We start from the raw sequence: 16,690 nt of genomic DNA, 5'->3' as shown, positions 1-16,690 counted from the left end.
CTGTATTCTTGAAATAGTTTGTCAACATTATTCTCAAAGTTTCGACTTTATTGTCACAATGGAGAACTTTAAAAACAATTGTCCTCCTCCATGATTTGTTCTTACTGTGACCCTGATATTTGGAGATTGTTTAAGTAACTTTGAACAGTACTTCAACTTCAATGCACTGTGGGAAGCCAGGGAACTAAAAGGCTCGATAAATACATTCATATACTCACGAATAACACGAAAATTACAAGAAATTTATGTAATGTGAAATCGCTTGGTATTTTTACTTTAACTTTCAACCATAATCATTGAATTTTATGTTGCTATTATGTCTTTCTTCTACTCCAGATCAACTTTTACTGAGTGTGTTGCTGCTTCAAATTCCAGATTTGTTCATGCACTGTAAAAACATGAAGTTTTAAAAGGATCATCTACAGCTGACTTATTCTTCCTATTCCTGTCTGAAGTCACCAGCAAGTGTAAAACTCCATAAAAACACAAACCGACAGTTTCATAACATAATTCTTCAATTTCAGATTTTTTTTCTCCAAATAAACAAACACTATAACTATGATTGAGCTCCACACATTTCCACCCACAGTCCCGTCACAGCACCCACTCTTGTAGTTCACAGCATGGCCACCTGGGGGCGATGGTGCGCCGAGTCTGCGCGTTGCTGAGATACCCGGATGTTATTGAGGCTAGCTCTTTTAGCACATCGGCTAGCTGCTGCGACGCTGCTGCCTTCTGCCGCATCGGGGACTTTCGACCATTTTGACTCCCCCGGTCCATATTAATTGGTTTTTAACGTTGGAAACTCAATATCAGTCATTTATCATGATATAAGTTAATTAAGTGGCTGGTTGATTTTAGGTCTTATCGTTGATTTTCCAACCGGTTTGGCGGGACTAGATCGGGTTAACAATACGACGAGGTAAAGGCTAAGGCGGTTAGCGCTGAGACACAGGCCAGTTTGTTTTGTAGGTAGCTAACATAGTTAGCTTGGCAAGCTACTGCTGCTGTCATGGAAGACAAATCATTTACTAAAGAATTAGACCAATGGATCGAACAGCTGAACGAGTGCAAGCAGCTAACGGAAAACCAAGTGAGGACACTCTGTGAGAAGGTAAGAGCTTTTTACTCCGACTCTTGTCGACCTAATTTTTTTTTTGCGGCCTGCGTTGCCACAGCGGCACCGACTAATTTCTGGAATGAAGTAACGCTATGGAAAATTTTTGTCGCCCCATTTCCAACTAGTCATCCTCGGGTTGTCGACGTTTATTAACACCATAAAAGTTACCCAGTTGGGAGACCTTTTATATTCCCGGGAATCAGCCGAGCTGTGCTTATGTTGACGGTTTTAAGAGAGACTTTCTGTCGTCTCAGAACAGAGGCCGAAAATTCGCACCCTCTAATACCAGTAAATAGATGAAGCCCTCATTACCATCCACCCTCTAACGAGACACAATTTCTTCTCAGACTGGAGCTTGACCGATCTTTGGTTCTAGTATGTAATGTTTTTACTTCTATGATAAGAGTTATCGTTGGTTAATGTGTACGCGCAACGATTTGCACCGCGCCCTCTCTTTATTGATCAGCCGTTTTATTGCCTAAACCTGACAAGCCTTCCAGGAGTTAGACGGCGCCGCAGGTTTGTTGCACCATCTATTGAAGATAACCAGTTCCGTCGCATTTCTGCTGCGTGGATCGTTATTGTCGTGTTAAAACAGAAGCCTGTGCTCTGATTTTGAATGAATGAAAGAATCATTAATCAAATCAAACAGGGGGAGGTTTAAACTCTGCAGGCGCTTCATGTGATTCCTGTTATGGAAATGTGTGCATTGTTTTATGAGTATAAGTTATGTAAAAAGCCTCTAAACCTCCTCCCCTGCAGATAAACTGCTATCATGTGTTAGATTAGAGCACCTTTGGGTCACTTAATGACTTTTATATGGATAGAAAACTACATTTTTTATGGTATTCTTCAAATGGAAGCATTTGATTTACATAAACTTTGAACTCTTGGTATCTGTTGGGCAGCAGGTTGGAGTTTTATGGGCTCAGTTTGGGCCTCTTTGACTTACTGATGGTTCTTATCCGGTAAAAAGGCGTCTTCGCTCTGATGGGATCGGTCTCCACCACGTTATAGGTGTGGGATGTGAGGGTGTTTAGAGCCAGGGTGCATTGTGGGACGGTGTCTTTGGTGTGATTTGGTGGAGAGATGCTGATAAAATGAACTTATTCACAACATGTAAAACTGAAAGTGGGACATTTAAATTTGAGCTCATCTTGCCTCTGATGGCAGGTCCACGTTTCCCACTGTGCAGCTTCTTTTAAAAACACCTGTAAACATCTGGATCTGAGGAGAGCAGCTGCTGGAACGCTGTCCCGTTCCACTTTGCCTCAGTTCAGCTCTCAGTGCTGCTCAGGAAGGTCTTTCTGCGGAGCCTCTGCCTCTTTGAGGTGCTCTCTTTAAACCCAGTAATGTTACTGAGCTGTTCCCAGTTAACCCGACTGTTTCCAGCCTTTTCTGCCCCAGTCCCAGCTGCTCTTTAGATGTGTTGAAGAAGCTTTGATGTTTTCTGTTGTGAATAAAACTTTGGTTTAAACCTGCGTTCAGTTTACATTTTAAACTATTTTTGTATGATTAAATCAGCTGTGAAACAGATCCCAGAGGAAGCGTTGCCATCTGTCCACGCAGCTCCTGTTTTGGAGTCAAAATGTCCTTAATGACAGCCACTCATCGCAGTTCCAGCTCGATTTGGACCCGTTAACTGGACCCGTTAAATGGACCCGTCGGTCCGAGGCTGAGACTGAGAGGGAAAACCTCCTGCTGCCTCCCACAGTTCACATAAGATCAGCTGAATTCTCTGCTCAGACGCTGCCTTTAAGCTACTTTAACAGTGATTCTGTCAGGTGTGAAATCAGGATTTTATTAGAGCAGAGCGACAGTCTGGAAACGCTTTCAGTCTAACTGAATGATCTCAGTCTGGTTTGAGAAGCTTGATTTCATGCTAAAAGTGAAGATGTTGTTCACTTTAATCGTGTCCTTTAAGGTTGAAGATGCCGTTCCTCCTGATTTAGATGCTGACTTTAATCACCTGTCGCAGAATATATTCAGCTTTACTGCACCTGGAAACACACCTTAGTTCTTATTGATCACATGTTTCTGCAGAACAAACATGGCTGTGACTCCCTGACATGACAGGACGCCACTTTGTTCCACAGCTGTTTATTAGAGCCACGTGGAGAGCAGCTGAGCCCCCAAACCAGCTGTTTCTGCACAAAAATGGCTTCTTCACCTCAGACTCAGCAGCTTGGGTGTCATTTCCCTTAAAGCCAACTCACATTTGTTCTAAAGCTGAATTATTTGAATCGATATTGATTCAAATCTTACATCAAATCTGTCAAAACCCTCCTGGAAATGAATTGATTGATGAAATCGGTCCTGGTGATTATATATTCATATAAAACTGTAACTTAGTAAACCTTTAAACGAACCCGGTGACACGTTTGTTGTTGTTTTTATCATCGAACGCTTCGGTTTTCCACCTTATTTTTAACCCAACTGTCACGTCTGCATCACATGATTTAACACATTCGTCTCTTTCTGCTCGCTTTACTGCCTCCTGTTAAACAAAATGTGCTTTAATGCATCTGTTTGTTTCCTCCTCAGGCCAAGGAGATTCTGACCAAGGAGTCCAACGTCCAGGAGGTGAGTTTCATCGAATCAGCGCTAAGTTCAGGTCAAAGTCACTTGGATTACAGGCCCTGGGATTATGATATTAAGCATTAAAAACAAGACAGGAGACCACAAATCAAACCTGATTTAGTTTCTTCCTGATATGTAGCCGAGTCCAACGCCACATTAATTAAACACTAATGAAGGTTTCCAGAAGCTTTGAGACTATTCAGAGAATAATAACTGCCTTTTAAAACAGATTAAATGTTGTTTTTCTAGCTGCTGAAGAGGAAAAACAACATTCCTGATAGATACTTTGGTCTAAGTTTGGCAGGAGCTTTGGTTTCCTGAGTTTTCTGACACAGTTTTACTGGAACAATTCTCTCATTTAGCAGCGAAATCCGTCTGCTGTGACTTTTACTTCAGTTTAAGGCGGATTGTAACGGAGCTGAAGATAAACGGAGAAAATAACTTTAAAAGCAGAAGCTCAGCTTCTTAAAATCCTTCATTTCTCTGCACCTGTAATCCAGATTAAATCATATTTCAGTGTTGATTTTTCAGCTCAAGCAGCTCGAACTCAGATCAGTGTGTAGATCAGATCATTTATTGATCTCTAACCAGTTTGTAAAGACGGGCAACAAGTTATACAAATTACAAACCATCCCTGAACCAAATACAGCTAACCACAGATGGTACACTTTACTGTGTCCAATCCCATCGGTTTTTAAGGTTTATATTAAGATAAAACGCTAGAAGACTCATTAAAGGTAAATATGAGTCTTTACAGCTCTTTAAAACTCAACTTCTGCAGCTTTAATCTTTCTTTTCTGTCATCATGACCCTTTAAAACCGTCTTGTTTCCTCTGATAAAAGGACCGACCGTTTTAAATCCCTGTAGATACCGACCTGATAGAAATATCCGAATCCTGCAGGATGTAACTTCAGGCTGTGAAGTTGCCTTTCCTGCTATCTTCAGAAGTACAGAATGTTTCCCGGTCTGAGCTGTGGCTTCTCCCCTCAGGTGCGATGCCCAGTGACAGTCTGTGGCGACGTCCACGGCCAGTTCCACGACCTCATGGAGCTCTTTAAGATCGGAGGAAAGTCTCCCGACACCAACTACCTGTTCATGGGAGACTACGTCGACAGAGGCTACTACTCCGTGGAGACGGTCACGCTGCTCGTCACGTTAAAGGTAAACGCTTTGTCTCAAACATCCTCGATGCAAATCATCTGCTTTGATGCTTCGTTTAACTCCCGCCGACATGTTCTGCTCAGCAGTCTGTTTCACAGGGACCGTTATTACTGTCGCACAACGTTTGCAGCAGCTTGGTTTGATGGAGGAAACAACGAGAAAAAGTGGGAAAATGTCTAAAGTTTGGGAGCATTTAAAAGAAAAGAGAATACACTGAACAGTTTGTCCATTGTAAAAGCCGGTTAGCTTAGCATGATAGCTCAACGTTAATGCTACAGCATCTCAGCAGAAAGCAGCCGAGTCCACTGAGCAGAACAAACTCAAGGGAACATTTCACGTTAGCATTTTAATGGAAATCAGTCGGCTTGTTAGCTGAGAAGGAAGCTAGCAGAGAACGGAAGGAAGCTAGCAGAGAACGGAAGGAAGCTAGCAGAGAACGGAAGGAAGCTAGCATAGAACGGAAGGAAGCTAGCAGAGAACGGAAGGAAGCTAGCAGAGAACGGAAGGAAGCTAGCAGAGAACGGAAGGAAGCTAGCAGAGAACGGAAGGAAGCTAGCAGAGAACGGAAGGAAGCTAGCAGAGAACAGAAGGAAGCTAGCAGAGAACGGAAGGAAGATAGCAGAGAACGGAAGGAAGATAGCAGAGAACGGAAGGAAGATAGCAGAGAACGGAAGGAAGATAGCAGAGAACGGAAGGAAGCTAGCAGAGAACGGAAGGAAGCTAGCAGAGAACGGAAGGAAGCTAGCAGAGAACGGAAGGAAGCTAGCAGAGAACGGAAGGAAGCTAGCAGAGAACGGAAGGAAGCTAGCAGAGAACGGAAGGAAGCTAGCAGAGAACGGAAGGAAGCTAGCAGAGAACAGAAGGAAGCTAGTTGAGACCAGAAGGAAGCTAAGAGAGAACGGAAGGACGCACGCTAGCATTCTAAATAGTGTCTAACTTCTGTTGAATTGTCTCCAGAACATTTAAACCGATTGTTTTTCTTCTCTTTCAGTTGTTTTTGGTTATCGATGGAATTCTTGATTAACTAAATGCGGGTTTGCTACATTCAGGGAAGTGTGAAGTTGCTCGTTGTGGTTTAACTTCAGTGAGAGGCGTTCTCTCCCTCCTCTGAGCTGCGCACGGCGAGCTCATTGACCCGTGTCTGGTCAGATTTGCTGTGGAAGCTTTTGTTTGTTGTCACAGCTGCGTTGAGCAGGTGAAGGAACCTGCTGCCTTTCAGAAATAACCTCGAGCTCCTCGTAAACTCAGTTTGTTTTAATGACAGCCGCCCTGACAGGTCATGTGATGTAATCTGGATGTAAAGAAGTGGCTTTAGTCAGCATGTGTCTGGTGAGTTCAGCATAAAGTCTCACAGGGTGCGGCGGCAGCCGGACGCCGTCGGCTGACATCAGCACCTGGTGTGGTGACAGGTTTGTTAACTGGGATCATATTTTGGGTGCAGAGGGCATCAGAAAGCTCCAGTTTCTCATCTCATGTTGCTGTTTAACAGCAGAAAACAAAGCGTGTGCGGGCTGATGATCCCTCAGCATGTCCCCCAGCCCTCATTCAGAAGCAGCTCTGAAGTTTCCGCTGATTGCTGGGCGTTGGGACTCGCTGTTGACAGCAAACACTGCAGGAAATGCTGAGTCATGTGAAAGCGAGCAGGTTACTGTGAGCTCAGGCTGAGGTTCAGCTGCAGCCTCCAGCCTGATTCAAAGGTTATTTAGAAGATGGCTGCGAGGCAGCGTCCTCTCAGAGCTACGGAAGCCCAGAGGGTTAAAGTCAAAGGTCTAAAACACATTATGAGCTGCTGTGGCTGACGCAGATTAAAAGATGGCGTCAGCCTGTCTGTGGTTGGCTGATCAATCCGGATTTATTCGCCCTCCTGTTGCTCAGGTTCGTTTCCCGGAGCGAATCACCATCCTGCGAGGAAACCACGAGTCACGGCAGATCACGCAGGTCTACGGCTTCTACGACGAGTGTCTGCGGAAATACGGCAACGCCAACGTGTGGAAGTACTTCACAGACCTGTTCGACTACCTGCCGCTCACCGCCCTGGTCGACGGACAGGTGAGGAAGGCTGTGATTGGTCCGTTTGTCCTGTGAAACTGAGCTCTGCTCCTGAACTTAAATCTGAGCCTTTCTGTTTCTGCTGTTTCAGATCTTCTGTCTCCACGGAGGCTTGTCTCCCTCCATAGACACTCTGGATCACATACGAGCTCTGGACCGCCTGCAAGAAGTCCCACATGAGGTACAAGCGTGCACGTGCACTCATTTCTACGTGCACGGCAGCAGTTTTTTACTCTGCTGCATCTTTAAAAACGCCATCAGGCTGCGGCGTGTTCTGTGGGACGCATTGAAACCATTTTATCTGTAGTTTTATCTGTTTTATCCCGTGTGGCGAGCGACTGAAACGTCTCTAACGCTCTTCTTCCTGCCATCAGGGCCCGATGTGCGACCTGCTGTGGTCCGACCCCGATGACCGCGGCGGGTGGGGCATCTCTCCCAGGGGGGCCGGCTACACCTTCGGGCAGGACATCTCTGAAACCTTCAACCACGCCAACGGCCTCACGCTGGTGTCTCGCGCCCATCAGCTGGTCATGGAGGTCAGTAAGGTTCACTCACAAACATGTGACCAGCGATTAAAGAGCATTAAAGAGTCTAAACGAACGGTTTCTGTCTCCAGGGATACAACTGGGGTCACGACAAGAACGTGGTGACCATCTTTAGTGCTCCAAACTACTGCTACCGCTGTGGTAACCAGGCCGCCATCATGGAACTGGACGACACTCTGAAATACTCTTTGTAAGTGTGAAAGTCGAATGAAGTTTGACCTCTGACCTCTGACGCTGAGACTTAAACGAACATTTGTCAGAGTTTCTGTTGAATTTAAGTTCAGCATCACCACACATGTCTCATGTTGATGAGGTCAGCCTTTTGTGTCTGATGATGTCAGCCTTTAGTGTCTGATGATGTCAGCCTTTAGTGTCTGATGATGTCAGCCTTTAGTGTCTGATGATGTCAGCCTTTAGTGTCTGATGATGTCAGCCTTTAGTGTCTGATGAGGTCAGCCTTTAGTGTCTGATGAGGTCAGCCTTTAGTGTCTGATGAGGTCAGCCTTTAGTGTCTGATGATGTCAGCCTTTTGGGTCTGACATCATCTCCTCAACAGGAAGTCGTCACTAACGATCCTTTTCTTTCTCCACAGCCTGCAGTTTGACCCCGCCCCCCGTCGCGGCGAGCCTCACGTGACCAGACGCACTCCCGACTACTTCCTGTGAATGTCCAGAACCTTCCCTGTCAGTCATCTATAAGCCCCGCCCACCCAGCACCCCACATCCAAGCCCTCATTTTGGATTTAATGATTATGATGATGCTGTTCCAGGGAGAATAGGGTCAAACGATTGGCTGAATTCCAGATTTTATGAAAAAGAAACCTGAAGAGCCCCCCCCCCCACACACAGTCGTGTTGTCAGTATGCGTCATTAATGCTGTGCTTCTGGGGAGGAAACAACACGTAAACTATGATCTGTTTTCTTTTCTCTTTTTGTTTCTTACATGTTTGAAAACAAGATAATAAAACTACCGACGTGGACCAAATGTGCCATATTCTGATCCTTTTACAGCGCGTGCAAAGCGCACGTTTTTCTGTTTCTTTCTTTCTTTTATAGACCACACTATAACCCTACCTGACGTCACCACCGCACCACACAGCCGAAGGCTTCTGTGCTTTTTTTCTGTTGCAAGATCATTTTAAAAAAGAGGGAAAAATATAAAAAAAAGTTAGCTTTAAGTAGTCCAGCTGTCAGTTTTAGCTGTCCAGGCTCCAGCCTCTGGTCATCTCAGCAAGTATATTACTGTAATTTGAATTAAGACAACAGACATATGAAATAAAATGTCCTATTGACAAACTACTGGGATCAGTCTGTCTTTTATTCAGCTTCAGGCTTCACATTCATTTCCTGTTTGATTAAAACGGGGAAATGGAGGTTCTGATAATCAAGTAGAGTCGCGTGAAAACGTGACAATGAGATGAGCCACCGTCATTCAGATAGTTCTGACTATCAGAAGGAAAGTTCAGCTGTTTATCACTTCTTCATTTCTATTGGATTAGAACCGTGGTTTAAAAGCAGGTTAAACTGAGTTTAGTGGACCAAGACCTCCACAATTCGCTGTAAAGATCTGAGACTTTATCCACTAAATCCATTCAGTTTTATTTAGAAAGCGCCAAATCCCAACAAAAGTCATCTCAAGACACCTCAGAGATGCGGTCCAATTCAATCAATAAGAGTCCAATTCAAGCTAATTAGAGTCCAAGTCTAGACAGAGCTAAAAAGTAGCCTAGTTAAGGAAACCAGCAGATTCACTGAAACTTCTCTCTGATCCTGAGCTGCACGAGGCGACTGTGGAGAGAAAAAACTCCCTTTTAACAGGAAGAAACCTCCATCAGAACCAGAACCAGGAAGGGTCCATCTGCCTGGACCAGCTGGGGCTGAGAGGACAGGAAAGAGGGGACAACAAGCAGCGTAACACCAGGCCAGAGACACCTGCTGAGAGAGAGAAACACAAGTTAATGACAGCAATGATGTCATCTGTACATGGAGGGAGGAGAGGTGCATCATGGGAGCTCCCCCAGCAGTCTAAGATGATGTCAGGGATACCTGTCGCGTCCTGTGGTCTGATGAAACTATTGTGAGAAGCTTTAGGAAGGATAAACAAAGCGTTTAACTACAAAGGAAATGTATGTGAAGTAGTGACTCTGAAGAAAGTTTTAAGAAATTCTGTTTCAATATAATGTCAGACTGTGAGTAAAAAAAAGTATTTTTAAATTGTATGTAAACTTCTGGTTTCAACTGAATGTATTCACATGAAGAAATGGAAGGAAGAAATGAGTATAGTCTGACTGTGAAAAGGACACACGGGACTAAAATATACACTTTTTATCATAGATAAACATCCATCTGAGTTCTGTTCACAGTCATGAGCCAGAAAACCATTGAATATGTTTTATTAGAATGCAACAGATAAAATGTAAAGAGAAGGGATCCAGTAAAGCTCACAAAGAAGAAAGAGCTATACATTATTAAGGGAATATTTATTGTTTTTTTTTCTTTATTATTATTTTCTTTCTTTATTTATTGTCCCACCTTTATATCCAATAGGTGGCGGTAATGTTTAAATGAGCTGTTTTTCAACCAGAAATAAAGACCACAGAAGAAGAAGAAGAACCGGCGCACTTCCGGTTAGCTTCTTTGTCGGCTAACTTCGGGACGGCTGTTTTCATGAAGGTCGGTTTGGCTGGTTTGGAGGTTCCGGTTATCAATTAAAACATCTGGTTAGTTTAAGCTTTGGCTGAAGTGTTTATCGGTCTGTTGTCCAGCTAGTTCTAAACATCGTTACGCGAATGTTTACTGAGTGACGAGCTTAACGAGCTAAAAACATTAGCTCCTATCAGACTGAACGGTCTTTGAATCGTTTTTTAAATTAATCTTTTATTATGTTTTATTTGCGTTTATAAAGAACCTTATAAAGCGTTTATAAAGAACCTGCGAAATTGAAATTGGTGAAAAGCTAAACATTCTTATTTTTTATGTGTGAAAATCTTATGGAACTTACTGGTGTAATTACATTTCTACAGCTCTGCTTTATCAGTGAAATAATTACAGCTCGTTTTCGTACAGAGACGTTTTCATTATTAATAATACAATATGTTTTAATTTATATACAATTTCGGATTTTTTACAGTAAAAAATTCTGTATAAAAAAAGTTTCATTCATAAAGTTTTCAGCATATTTAGATTCTCCTTTTTACAGCCAATACTTTCAGTTTGTGGAACCTTTGTTGGAACCGGATAGTCTTAAAGCTGAGCAGAGAGCTGTTAGAGTTGTTCCTGCAGCCAGGTCCAGGATTCCACCATCTGTTGTTAACCAGCTCTGTGATCCTCCTCCTTTACTGTTAGCGCTCTGTCTGCAGTCTCTGTCTGCCCGGATAGTCTTAAAGCTGAGCAGAGAGCTGTTAGAGCTGTTCCTGCAGCCAGGTCCAGGATTCCACCATCTGTTGTTAACCAGCTCTGTGATCCTCCTCCTTTACTGTTAGCGCTCTGTCTGCAGTCTCTGTCTGCCCGGATAGTCTTAAAGCTGAGCAGAGAGCTGTTAGAGCTGTTCCTGCAGCCAGGTCTCTGCCTGATATTCCTGCTCTGTCCTCATCAGGGCTCCGAGTTCGTCCATTTTATCCACCAGAGATCTCACATTTCCCCTGATGATTAAAGGAAGAAATGCTTTAAACTTCCTCCCTTTCCTCCGTTTTGTTCCTGCTCTGCATCCCAGACGTCTCCTCTTCAGCTCATCTTGATTTGGGGTCTTATTCCAGGCATTACTTTGGCTTTGGAAAGCTCAGTTAGCTGCTAGGTATCTTACAAGAGTTACCAGCAGGAATCATTTAGGGAGAACAGTGACCGAACCAATTTAAAAAAATGTGTTTTCATAGAATAAAGCTCTCAAGAAAATGCAAAGAAAGACACAGTTTCAGAATATTTAAACTCTTCTGTGTCCTACAGGCAAAGAATAGATTCTGAGTCTTTGTCAAGTGGAGATGGTGCTAAAATCTGTCCTTTTTATTTACAACATGAACCAAACGGCCTTTAAACTGTAAAACACCAGGAACATGTTCTCTTTGGGCTTCATTCGATCAACTTTAAAGGTGTTTTTCTGTCTTACAGAAGATAAAACATTCATTCAACCCACAGGACTCGTTTTTATAAACCGCTTTTAACAGATCTGTACCTAAAGGTTGTGTGATTAATGAACCCTAAACTGACACCTTCAGGCTTCACCGAAGTAAAATAAATGTTTCCGCAGACAGCGTTCAGATCATGAAGAAGAAGAAGCTGAGGAGCTCTGATCTTTGCCTGTATGGAGGATGTGGTTCTGCACTATCAGCCTGGATCTGCAGACGGGCTCGGCTCTTTGTTAGAGAGGACGGAGAAGCTCCTGGAGGTTTTCCCCTGTCGGACTCCTCCGGTCTTCACCCCCTGGTTCCCCCCCGCCTCAGCAGGCCGCCGGCTGCCCATCAGACCTGCCAAACCAGCTCCCGTCATCACCTCTGCACAGAAAGCCACCGCTGACTGCCTCGCTGCTGAAAAACACAGCGTCTGTGCAGGACCCGAAGGTACCTTCTGCATCTCAGAGACCCCAAAGCACCTCCAACCCAGAGAGAGCGGCGCAGCTTCTCCCGGGAAACCACAGGCGGGCGGCGAGGGCTCGCAGCTCAGACGATCCTGGAGCGTTTTCACGCAGAGAGGAGCTCTGCTGCAGAGGTCGCAGCCGCCGTCCAAACGGTTTGATCACATGGTGTCGGTCCACAAGCTCCACCCCCGCCAGAGGGCCAAGTGGGTGATCTCTGAGCTCCACTGCAGGGACGTCGAAAAGGTCATTAAACTGTGAACTAAATAATATTCAGACGACAGGCAACGGGAGGCTAATGGTTATTTTCTTAAATTAAAACTGAATCAAGTCCTGTTCAGTAGTTTTTTGTTTTTAGTGTAAAAGGCGGCTGACATGCGGTGGGTTTTCAGATTTACTGAGCTTATTACTGGTCCACAAAGGCAACATGCACCGCCTTCTATTATTCTATTACAGACTAAAGGCTTAAAAAGTGGGAGTTCTTCACAAAGCACCTTAAAGGTGACAGATGGTGTCATTTTTAGCAGTTTAGCACAACTTTGAGGTCTTTTTGAGATGTTTGAGACAGATTCAAAATACGTGTTGGTTTAAGCACAGCGGCTCTCTGTCTCAGCCCTGTTTTGATGCTTATTTTCAGTCTGTTTTCAGGGTGGAGACTCAGCAAGTAACCACCCCTCCTTTTTGATGAGGTCAGCAGCCACACTCCAGCTCTGTATATAGATAGTTACTCTATTCATCCAAGAGGGAAACAGTTTAGCAGTTAGCTGTAAGTTAGCAGTTAGCTGTGAGTTAGCAGTTAGCTGTGAGTTAGCAGTTAGCTGTAAGTTAGCAGTTAGCTGTAAATTAGCAGTTAGCTGTAAGTTAGCAGTTAGCTGTGAGTTAGCAGTTAGCTGTAAGTTAGCAGCAGATGCTAGCAAACAATGCTTTCTCATCAGCAGTAATGGACCAATGTTCACAGCGTAACTCGTAGTAATGCATGTGAACCGTTAATTACTGCGTTTAAACATTTTGGATATATTAACCTCATTAAACTGTTGTACCTGGAGACCTCCATCTTTATCAGAAACATGTAATAATGTAACGTTAGCACAGCGAGAGTGAGGAGAGGACCGGTGTTGTGTCCGTTTCCAGCAGATGAGAAACAGATTTACTTCAGCCTTCAGTCTCTGGTCTGACTGAATATGTGATGAAATGCTGCAGCGTGAAGCCTTTAAGCAGAACTCAGTGACGCGTCCTGATCTTTGCATATTTCACAACCTGAAGGAATTAAACCTCTGAATGTAAAACAGTTAAAACCAAGTTTATTCTGAATGTAAAACAGTTAAAACCAAGTTTATTCTGAATGTAAAACAGTTAAAACCAAGTTTATTCTGAATGTAAAACAGTTAAAACCAAGTTTATTCTGAATGTAAAACAGTTAAAACCAAGTTTATTCTGGATGTAAAACAGTTAAAACCAAGTTTATTCTGAATGTAAAACAGTTAAAACCAAGTTTATTCTGAATGTAAAACAGTTAAAACCAAGTTTATTCTGAATGTAAAACAGTTAAAACCAAGTTTATTCTGAATGTAAAACAGTTAAAACCAAGTTTATTCTGAATGTAAAACAGTTAAAACCAAGTTTATTCTGAATGTAAAACAGTTAAAACCAAGTTTATTCTGAATGTAAAACAGTTAAAACCAAGTTTATTCTGAATGTAAAACAGTTAAAACCAAGTTTATTCTGGATGTAAAACAGTTAAAACCAAGTTTATTCTGAATGTAAAACAGTTAAAACCAAGTTTATTCTGAATGTAAAACAGTTAAAACCAAGTTTATTCTGAATGTAAAACAGTTAAAACCAAGTTTATTCTGAATGTAAAACAGTTAAAACCAAGTTTATTCTGAATGTAAAACAGTTAAAACCAAGTTTATTCTGAATGTAAAACAGTTAAAACCAAGTTTATTCTGAATGTAAAACAGTTCAAACCAAGTTTATTCTGAATGTAAAACAGTTAAAACCAAGTTTATTCTGAATGTAAAACAGTTAAAACCAAGTTTATTCTGCGGAGATCGTGAACTAAGAACCAGATTTCATCACAAATTATTCAGATTCTGCTCCGAAGCACCAGAAAACAACTCTTCCTCCTGTGAACATGTGACAATGTGATGAAAAGCTGTGGAAACATGAGTTTGGCGGCACGTGGTTGAGCAGAAGCGCCCGTTTGTGTGGATCCTGCAGCTTCTGCAGCTGCTGGAAGATTAACACTCAGCAGTTTCCTGTGAGAACTCAGAGTTAAAGAGCTGTGGTTGGACTGTGGATCTTTATCTCCGTCCTTCAGTTTGTTCTCCAATGACCTCAGTCACTCTGATTCTGCGTTTCTCTGCAGCTGAGCCCAGAAAATATCCAGAATATTCAGTCTTTTCACTACAGCTTGAGCTGCACATAATTTCTTCCACAGATCAGTTCTTCACATTTAAAAGAAAGAAGAGCAGAATAAAGGATCTTCCTCTTCTTTTCTGCAGCCTGAAACCTTCTCGTTTTGACCAACAAACAGACCAAATTATCCCGTTTATTGTCTTGGTTTCATGAGACGAGAAGTTTTCATGGATGTTTGCTTCCAAAGATGATAGGATTATGAAATTAGAGGTTAATTTTCTTACAGATAACTCCGGGAGCTTTGGGACGGTTTGAAGAAACAGTTTAACAATGAAACTCATGAAATGTGGGTGAAACGGGCTGAAATCTGGTTGTGATGCAATGGCTCTAAGTGTTGACCTTTTCCCTGCAGGTGTGGCGCTCTCTGAGCCGGACCGTGGGGAGATCCAGGCTGCCGACCTGCAACGCCAACATCCAGAGGGAGCGGGCGGAGATCTGGGTGTTCTGCGACCTTCTGTACGCGGAGCAGGTGGGGCGCTTCCTGAAGGCCGAGCTGCGGCTGGCGGGCAGGATCAGCCTGTCGGTCCATCGGCTGGGAGACATCTTCAGCCTGTAGAGAAACCGGCTGGGACCAAAGACTGGAGGCTGCAGTGAGCCGTGCCGCCTCCAGGGGGCAGTGAGCTCCTGAGTGGGTTAAAGTTTCACGGCCTGCAGGTGGGATTCCTCTGGGTGTTGCTCAGTAATTTGAAGATGATTTTCCACCGATCAGGAGTCTGAAAACGTGCCTGTTGGGAGGTTCTCTAAAGAAAATGAGGCTCTGCAGACAGGATCTCTGCCCGGCAGCTGCTGAGGCAGAGAATCAGTTCCTCGGGTCTGCAGGATCGTTGGAAACGGCGCTGATGGCAGCTCTGACAGCGGCGCCTCGGCGTGTCTCTGTGATCCAACGTGAACTCTGAGCTGAAAGCAGGTTTTTTTGTTGACATATCAGAGGCTTGAAAGGCAGATTTTCCACATTAATCTGGAAATTTGACTCAAAACTTTACTTTTTCTTGTTATTTTGACTTAATTTCAGTCTTTAAACTGGAGCTACTTCCTGTCATCAGTTTTTCTTCACTGACAGATTCTGTCACAGTTGTGAAATTTGATCCTTTTGTCTTAGAATCTGCCAGAATGTGTCTGAAACCTCGATCTGGCCTCAGTCATAAGGTGGTGTTTGTCAAAGGAACGTTCAGATCAACTCTGGCTCCACTGATCGCAATAAGATGGCTTTTAGTGATGGCTTCAGGTGATGTTTCCACCGAGATGGAAACCCCAGAGAAGCTCGTGAGGTCATATTTCTGATGCAGGACAGGAATAAATGTTCATGAATGACGGCAGGAAATCTGCTCAATGACGTGAAAACGATCTGCTGCCCTGAGCCCTTTTTAGAAAGCACTCTGGTTTACATTTACTCTCCTTTAAACACACTCTTTAAAGGAGTTACAGTCTGTGGACCCTTTTTAAAACGTACTGGAACCATTTAATCACCAGCAGCTCATCGTGCAGCGTTATAAATAAGATGTTATAAATAAGATGTTATGAATGAGAAGTTATGAATAAGATGTTATAAATAGATGTTATGAATAAGATGTTATGAATAAAATGTTATAAATAGATGTTATAAATGGACACAACAGTGCTTTTATTTTCACATTTCAGCCTCGTAACGGTCCTGAAAAGCAGAACTGCTTTAATGATTTATAGAAACATGTTTTTACTCTTAATGAGCCGAACTGAGGGGATTAAATTAATTTTGTTCTGTGTTCTGTGTTATAAAATTGAAATGAGACGGTTGAGGTTGAGTTTTGCTTCTTCTCTGGTGTCAATAAAGGTTTATTTTTCTAAATGATAACAATAAAAAGCTTCTGCAGTGATGCATGGGTGCATGTGGTGTGCAGTGTGTTCTGGAAAAGCTGCAGCAGCAGTCACATGATCCGGGAGTTACCCTACTTCCCGCGCACGCGCGCGCACACACTCACACACACACGTTGAAAGCCTGTGATACTTGTATGAGAGCTAAATGAATGAGGACAGCATGAAAACAGTAACCCCCCAGCTCACACACACTCCTTTGTTGCTGTGAGCTCTTGTCTGACATCCCCGCACGCTGCATTAATATCTAGGTTACCGGATGTGACGTCAGTGCCCTGCCTCCCTGTCCAGCTGTAATCTCCCAGTAATCCATCATTACGGTCTCTTAACGCAACAAACGCGTCATGCAAAAAGAAGGCTGATGCAATTAGCTCCAAACGCATCCTTTATCTGAACATT

General features: G+C 43.3%; 2 protein-coding genes across 2 annotated transcripts; both read left to right on the top strand.

The window, feature by feature from the left end:
• The first annotated feature begins 691 nt into the window (after positions 1-691).
• On the top strand, positions 692-8,752 carry LOC140309332 (serine/threonine-protein phosphatase 2A catalytic subunit beta isoform). The gene is made up of 8 exons (XM_072387161.1): positions 692-1,114; positions 3,665-3,703; positions 4,692-4,862; positions 6,738-6,911; positions 7,003-7,092; positions 7,286-7,447; positions 7,528-7,646; positions 8,049-8,752. Exons 1-8 carry the CDS (start codon positions 1,013-1,015, stop codon positions 8,119-8,121), a joined length of 930 nt encoding a protein of 309 aa, XP_072243262.1. The 5' UTR covers positions 692-1,012; the 3' UTR covers positions 8,122-8,752.
• A 1,330-nt stretch (positions 8,753-10,082) lies between these two features.
• shld3 (shieldin complex subunit 3) lies at positions 10,083-16,284 on the top strand. Its single transcript, XM_072386880.1, has 3 exons — positions 10,083-10,175; positions 11,699-12,268; positions 14,793-16,284. The coding sequence occupies exons 2-3, from the start codon at positions 11,753-11,755 to the stop codon at positions 14,994-14,996; spliced, it is 720 nt and encodes a 239-aa protein (XP_072242981.1). The 5' UTR covers positions 10,083-10,175; positions 11,699-11,752; the 3' UTR covers positions 14,997-16,284.
• Positions 16,285-16,690: the final 406 nt, after the last annotated feature.

The sequence above is a fragment of the Leuresthes tenuis genome, unplaced genomic scaffold, assembly GCF_036924035.1.
Source record: "Leuresthes tenuis unplaced genomic scaffold, fLeuTen1.0.hap1 SCAF_6, whole genome shotgun sequence".
NCBI classification, from domain to species: domain Eukaryota; kingdom Metazoa; phylum Chordata; class Actinopteri; order Atheriniformes; family Atherinopsidae; genus Leuresthes; species Leuresthes tenuis.
The sequence above is the reverse complement of the archived record's forward strand: the minus strand, read 5'-3'. Positions and strand labels throughout refer to the sequence as shown.

Coding starts and splice junctions, on each gene's coding strand:
- LOC140309332 (XM_072387161.1), top strand. CDS start 1,013: ATGGAAGACAAATCATTTACTAAAGAATTAGACCAATGGATCGAACAG. Junction 6,912..7,002: donor CCGCCCTGGTCGACGGACAG/GTGAGGAAGGCT, acceptor CTGCTGTTTCAG/ATCTTCTGTCTCCACGGAGG. Junction 7,448..7,527: donor CCCATCAGCTGGTCATGGAG/GTCAGTAAGGTT, acceptor TTCTGTCTCCAG/GGATACAACTGGGGTCACGA.
- shld3 (XM_072386880.1), top strand. CDS start 11,753: ATGGAGGATGTGGTTCTGCACTATCAGCCTGGATCTGCAGACGGGCTC. Junction 12,269..14,792: donor ACTGCAGGGACGTCGAAAAG/GTCATTAAACTG, acceptor TTTTCCCTGCAG/GTGTGGCGCTCTCTGAGCCG.